At 54.8% G+C, this 6,938-nt stretch overlaps 1 protein-coding gene across 1 annotated transcript; it reads left to right on the plus strand.

Moving 5' to 3' along the window:
* The first annotated feature begins 3,153 nt into the window (after positions 1–3,153).
* LOC122546499 (rho GTPase-activating protein 27-like) lies at positions 3,154–6,255 on the plus strand. The gene is made up of 2 exons (XM_043685196.1): positions 3,154–3,796; positions 5,796–6,255. Exons 1-2 carry the CDS (start codon positions 3,481–3,483, stop codon positions 6,053–6,055), a joined length of 576 nt encoding a protein of 191 aa, XP_043541131.1. The 5' UTR covers positions 3,154–3,480; the 3' UTR covers positions 6,056–6,255.
* Positions 6,256–6,938: the final 683 nt, after the last annotated feature.

Here is a 6,938-nt window from a genome sequence, read left to right on the forward strand (position 1 = left end):
GGGGGGGGGGGGTGGTTAGCGGGCAGCCAGGTGTTGGGATTTTACAAAGCACACAAACAGACCCTTCGGTCCAACCAGTGCAGGCCAGGGGCCTGCATTTTGGGAAAAGCAAACCAGGGCAGGACTTATACACTTAATGGTGAGGTCCTGGGGGGAGTGTTACTGAACAAAGAGACCTTGGAGTGCAGGTTCATAGCTCCTTGAAAGTGGAGTCACAGGTAGATAGGATAGTGAAGGTGGCGTTGGGTATGCTTTCCTTTATTGGTCAGAGTATTGAGTACAGCAGTTGGGAGGTCATGTTGCGGCTGTACGGGACATTGGTAAGGGGCCACTGTTGGAATATTGTGTTCAATCCCGGTCTCCCCGCTACAGGAAGGATGTTGTGGAAGGGGTTCGGAAAAGATTGACAAGGATGTTGGAGGGTTTGAGCTACAGGGAGAGGCTGGACAGGCTGGGGCTGTTTTCCCTGGAGCGTCGGAGGCTGAGGGGTGACCTTATAGAGGTTTATAACATCACGAGGGGGGTGCGGGTAGGGTAAATAGGCAAGGGAGATGTAGGTATGAGGTGAGGGGGGGAAAGATTTAAAAGGGACCAAAGAGGCAACTTTTTCCCCCAGAGGGTGGTGCGTGTGTGGGAGGAGCTGCCAGAGGAAGTGGTGGGGGCTGGTACAATGACAGCATTTAAAAGGCACCTGGATGGGAGACGTGAATACGACTCTGACCATAACTCCGAACTAAACTAGTCCCACCTGCCTGCTCCTGGCCCATGTCCCCTCCAAACCTTTCCAACTCGTGTCCTTATCCAAATGTCTTTTAAACATTCAATTGTCCCCCCCCCACCCACCACTTCCTCAGGAAGGTAATTCCACACACGAGCCAACCGCTGTGTTTAAAAATAAAATTGCCCTCATGTGTTTTTTAAAATCTCTCTTCTCTCACCCTCAAAACGCGCCTCCATTAACCCTTACCTGTACCCCTTGTGAATTTTATAAACCTCTACAAGGTCACCTCCCTCCAGTGAAAAACGACCCAGCTTATCCAGCCTCTCCTTATGACTCACCCTCCGTTCCCGGCAACTTCCTGGTAAATCTCTTCCGAGCCCCCTCCAGTTCAATAACACCCTCCCTATAACAGGACGACCAGAACTGGGCAGAGTACTGCAGAAGGGACCTCACCAACATCCTGTAGCCCAGCGTGACTTCCCAACCCCTGTACTATGCTTCAGATAAGAAATACAGGGAGAGAGAGAGAAAATATCAAAAAATAATGGAGGGGCAGTTGAGCCCAGAGGTAGTTTGGAGTGATATGGACCAAGGGAGGGCAGAAAGTATGAGTTTGATTTGGTGTCGTGTTCAGCACAGCATTCGTGGGCTGAAGGGCGTGGTCCTGTGCTGGGTGGTTCTGCGTTCTAGCTTGGTGAAGCAAGCTGCCGGTGAAAGGCTGGAGTTGTGCTGGCATTACGGTTCCTTGGAGTCTCTGAAAGCGTGGACCCGGGAAAGGAGGGGGAGTGACGATAACGGGAGCAGGCAGTAATGCATTCCCTGACAGAACGGCTCAGGACTGGGAACCCCGAGGCCAGTTCGGCGTGGTGATGTGGAATCCAACATCGGCAGGGGTTGCGGGTGTGGAACTGCTGAGAAATCCCTACCACCTCTGCCTGGGAGCATCCGTCACCCTGGGGTGTCAGAGCATAGCTAATTAGCCGTAGGAATGGGACAAGGCCATTCGGCCCCTCGGGGCTGCTACCCCATCCATCTGTGGCTGATTCCTCAGGCTAGCTATCCTCCCCTTGCCCGAATGATTAGGAATATATCTACCCCTCTGGTTTGGACGTACACAAGCCTTCTCCCACTTCCCCCACCCGTGCCTCCGCACAGCGCTCCCTCTGTGGCGAGGAATTCCAAAGACTTCCAACCCATCCCCTCTCCTCCCGGTCTCATTCCGAGACCGTGACCTTCGGTCCTGGACTCTCCCGCCCCCCCTCGCCCCGTGCGAGAGGGGAGGTGTCGCTGGCCGGGGCAGCATTTATCGGGAGGCTGGGGTGGTAAGGTTTGCTCACCGAGCTGGAAGGCTTGTCCTCAGACGTTTCGTCGCCGCGCCCGGTAACGTCGTCAGTGAGCCTCCGGTGAAGCGAGCGCTGGTGTGGCTGTCCCGCGTGCTGGTTGCTTGTCCTCTTGTTGTTGCGGCGGGCGGTCTCGCTCGCTGCCCTTTCTCTGAGAGGTCGGGAAATGGGGTCCAATCCGACGTGTTTGTTGGCGGAGTTCCGGGTTCGAATGCCAGGCCTCCGGGAATCCCCGAGCCTGTCCCTGTTTAGCCTGTCCCAGGGGGAGGTGCGTTGTCCCAGTCGAAGTGGTGTCCCTCGTTACCTGTGTGTGAGGATAGCTGGTCATGAGGTTTGGTGGCTCGTTGGTGTTCGGGTATCCTGGTGGCTAATTTCCTGTCTGTCTGTCCGATGTAGTGTTTGTTGCGATCCTTGCAGGGTATTTTGTAAGTGACATTCGTCGCCCTGGGCCCATCAGGTTCATCAGTAGTTGTTGAAGTGTGTTGATAGGCTTGTGGGGCCCAGCATTGGCCATCCCTAATCGCCCAGAGGGCAGTCGAGAGTCAACGCCCATCACTGTAGGTCCGGAGTCACGTGTAGGCCAGACCAGGTAGGGACGGCGGTTTCTGTCCCTGAAGGACATGGGTGAAACAGATGGGGTTCCCATTTCCCCCCCCCCCCCCCCCCCCGACCCACACCCCCCGACACTGGATTCGTGGGCGACGTCAGACTCTGGGCGTTCATTGAATTCAAACTGCACTGTCTGCTGTGGATAGGATTCATACCCGGCTCCCAGAACGTCGCCCGGGTCACTGACAGACCCGTGCTCACAGACTCTCCCAACCCAGACCCATTCCCACTCCCCTATTATCCTACATTTGCCCTTGACTAATCCCACCCTAACCTGCACATCCCTGGGCACTACGGGACAATTTAGCACGGCCAATCCCACCCTAACCTGCACATCCCTGGGCACTATTGGACAATTTAGCACGGCTAATCCCACCCTAAACTGCACATCCCTGGGCACTATTGGACAATTTAGCACGGCCAATCTACCCTAACCTAAGCAGCTTTGGATTGTAGGATGAAACCAGAGCACCCGGATTGAAATCCACGCAGACACGGGGAGAATGTGCAAACTCCACACAGATTGTCGCCCAAGGGTGGGATCGAACTTCGGTCTCTGGTGCCATGAGGCTGCACCCCTGAGCCACTGTGCCATGGTACCACCCAGGCCATTGCCTTCTCTCTGGCTTACCCCCAGTCTATGTCGCGCGCGTGTTTTCTCTCTCTCTCTCTCTGTCTCTCTCTCTGTCTCTCTCTCTCTGCCTCTTTTCCGCACCCGGCCTCAGACGCTGAGCAACCCCGACACGTGTCATTCCTCACGTTGCAGGGAGATGGGAGTCGGCGGACACCGCTGAGAGAGGCGCGGCCAGGATGTTTGGCGGCGGAGGAGGAGGAGGAGGAGGGAGGCAGGGCCGGGCCCTGCTGGAGGCCCGCTTCCACTACCAGTACCAGGCCGGCGATGGGAGGCTGGTCCGCATGGTGGAGGGAGATCGCTTCGTGCTGCTGAACAAATCCAACCAGGACTGGTGGCGGGTCCGCAGAGAGGGCGAACCCAAGAGATCCAAGCCCATTTACGTGCCCGCTGCCTACGTGGTCGAACTGCCCGAGGAGGCGCCGGCAGCAGCCCACGCGGGGAAGCGGGCCAGCCTGCCCGGCAAGTTAAGCCCGTCCAGCCTCGACGTGACAGGTGAGGGAGAGTCCGTCGCATGGACGAGGGTGGGCGCGGGCGGTGGTGTGGAGATTAAAGCAAGGATGGATCTTTCCATAACCTCTGTACAGTTGCTGCCTTTTCCCTCTCCTGAGGGGTTCCGCACGGCCGAGAGTGGTAAACATTGGCAATCGCTCCAGCCTGGTGCAGTGAGCTGTCGGTGAAAAGCTGTAATAGCGCTGAACGAAGTAAACACCGGAGTCGCTCCAGCCTGGTGCAGCGAGCTGTCAGTGAAAAGCTGTAATAGCGCTGAATGAGGTAAACACCGGAGTCGCTCCTGCCTGGTGCAGCGAGCTGACGGTGAAAAGCTGTAATAGCGCTGAATGAGGTAAACACTGGAGTCGTTCCAGCCTGGTGCAGTGAGCTGTTGGTGAAAAGCTGTAATCGCACTGAATGAGGTAAACACCGGAGTCGTTCCAGCCTGGTGCAGTGAGCTGTTGGTGAAAAGCTGTAATAGCACTGAATGAGGTAAACACTGGAGTCGCTCCAGCCCGGTGCAGTGAGCTGTCGGTGAAAAGATGTAATAGCACTGAACGAGGTAAACACCGGAGTCGCTCCAGCCTGGTGCAGTGAGCTGTCGGTGAAAAGATGTAATAGGACTGAACAAAGTAAACACCGGAGTCACTCCAGCCTGGTGCAGCGAGTTATCGGTGAAAAGCTGTAAAAGCGCCGAACGAGGTAAACACCGGAGTCGCTCCAGCCTGGTGCAGTGAGCTGTCGGTGAAAAGATGTAATAGCACTGAACGAGGTAAACACCGGAGTCACTCCAGCCCAGTGCAGTGAACTATCGGTGAAAAGCTGTAATAGCGCTGAACAAGGTAAACACCAGGGTTGCTCCAGCCCGGTGCAGTGAGCTGTTGGTGAAAAGCTGTAATCGCACTGAATGAGGTAAACACTGGAGTCGTTCCAGCCTGGTGCAGTGAGCTGTCGGTGAAAAGCTGTAATAGCACTGAACGAAGCAAACAGCGGAGTCGCTCCAGCCTGGTGCAGTGAGCTGTCAGTGAAAAGCTGTAATAGCGCTGAACGAGGTAAACACCAGAGTCGCTCCAGCCCGGTGCAGCGAACTATCGTTGTAAAGCTGTAATAGCACTGAGCGAGGTAAATACCAGAGTCACTCCAGCCTGGTGCAATGAGCTGTCGGTGAAAAGCTGTAATAGCACTGAACGAGGTAAACACCAGAGTCGCTCCAGCCTGGTGCAATGAGCTGTTGGTGAAAAGCTGTAATAGCACTGAACGAGGTAGACACCAGAGTCGCACCAGCCCGGTACAGTGAGCTGTTGGTGAAAAGCTGTAATAGCGCTGAACGAGGTAAACACCAGAGTCGCTCCAGCCCACTGCAGCTAACCGTCGGTGAAATGCTTTAATAGAACTGAACGAGGTAAACACCGGAGTCGCTCCAGCCTGGTGCAGTGAGCTGTCAGTGAAAAGATGTAATAGCACTGAACGAGGTAAACACCGGAGTCGCTCCAGCCTGGTGCAGTGAGCTGTTGGTGAAAAGCTGTAATAGCACGGAACGAGGTAAACACCGGAGTCGCTCCAGCCTGGTGCAGTGAGCTGTTGGTGAAAAGCTGTAATAGCGTTGAACGGGGTAAACACCGGAGTCGCTCCAGCCTGGTGCAGTGAGCTGTTGGTGAAAAGATGTAATAGCACTGAACGAGGTAAACACCGGAGTCGCTCCAGCCTGGTGCAGTGAGCTGTTGGTGAAAAGATGTAATAGCACTGAACGAGGTAAACACCGGAGTCGCTCCAGCCTGGTGCAGTGAGCTGTCGGTGAAAAGCTGTAATAGCGCTGAACGAGGTAAACACCAGGGTCGCTCCAGCCTGGTGCAGTGAGCTGTTGGTGAAAAGATGTAATAGCGCTGAACGAGGTAAACACTGGAGTCGCTCCAGCCTGGTGCAGTGAGCTGTCGGTGAAAAGCTGTAATAGTGCTGAATGAGGTAAACACCAGATTACCCACCCTGCCTATCCTCTTTCCAGGTGCATGGACGGGAGTGGCGACAGAGAAGAGGAGCACCCTCAGTGGGGACCCGGCTTTCCGGCATCGCTTCAGCTGGGCAAACCTCGGGCACCTGGTCCCACAAAGCCCACGCGCCAGCCACCTGCTGACTCCCCATCCCTCGGACAGGTGCAGGGGCAACGTGGCAGCCATCGTCCACGCCTGGCCACCGGGGACGCCTCTGGAGTCGAGAGGACAGGCAGATGGAGCTACGGTAGGGCCCCAGGGCGGACAGAGCTAGGGGGGCTCCGGGGGTTAAAGGGGGGTTGGAGTCTACCTACACGTTGCTTCATTCAGGTCTCAACCTCCCACGAGGAATGGGGTGAGGCCATTCAGCCACTCAAACCAAACCTGTCCCACCATTTCATTTGCAATGGTCTGGCACTCACAGTCTCTCTACGTTTCCCTCTCTCTCTGTCTCTCTCTCTCTGTCTCTCTCTCTCTCTCTGTCTCTCTATAGGAAGTGTCACAAATTTGGTTCCTTTTTTCTAAATACTGTTCCTTTTCTCAAGGATATTATGTCCTTGATTTTTCTCAATGTAGTAAACCACTCCCAGATCTGATTAGCCTAGTTTGGTATCGAGTAAAGGGTATTGAGAGACCTTTTGGTCATATGTAAACAGATGAGACTTCAGGCCAAATTGATCATATTTTAGAAGTGACCTGTATAATGAAAGGGGAGTGGTCAGCTCTCTAGCTGAGCAGTTCCATGAGCTATGTGGACTCTCTCTTCTCTCTCTCCTCTCTTCTCCTCTCTGTTTGTCACATTCTCTTTCCTGTGTGGCTCCCTTTCTCTTGCTGTTTGCCTCTCCATTTCTGTCTCTTTTAGTCTGTTTAGCTCTTCTTCTACCTCTCTATTTTTCTTCTTTTCCATCTGTCTCTCTCGCTCTTCCCTCCCCTATCTGTGTTCTGGAGAGACCATTCCCTCCAGAACTCGCTCATTAGGTCCACGCTCCCCCACAAACCCGCACAATCCCACCCTAACCTGCACATCCCTGGGCACTACGGGACAATTTAGCACGGCCAATCCCACCCTAACCTGCACGTCCCTGGGCACTACGGGACAATTTAGTACGGCCAATCCCACCCTAACCTGCACGTCCCTGGGCACTACGGGGATAATT

This window comes from Chiloscyllium plagiosum, unplaced genomic scaffold (assembly GCF_004010195.1).
Source record: "Chiloscyllium plagiosum isolate BGI_BamShark_2017 unplaced genomic scaffold, ASM401019v2 scaf_63368, whole genome shotgun sequence".
Classification (NCBI taxonomy): Eukaryota; Metazoa; Chordata; class Chondrichthyes; order Orectolobiformes; family Hemiscylliidae; genus Chiloscyllium; species Chiloscyllium plagiosum.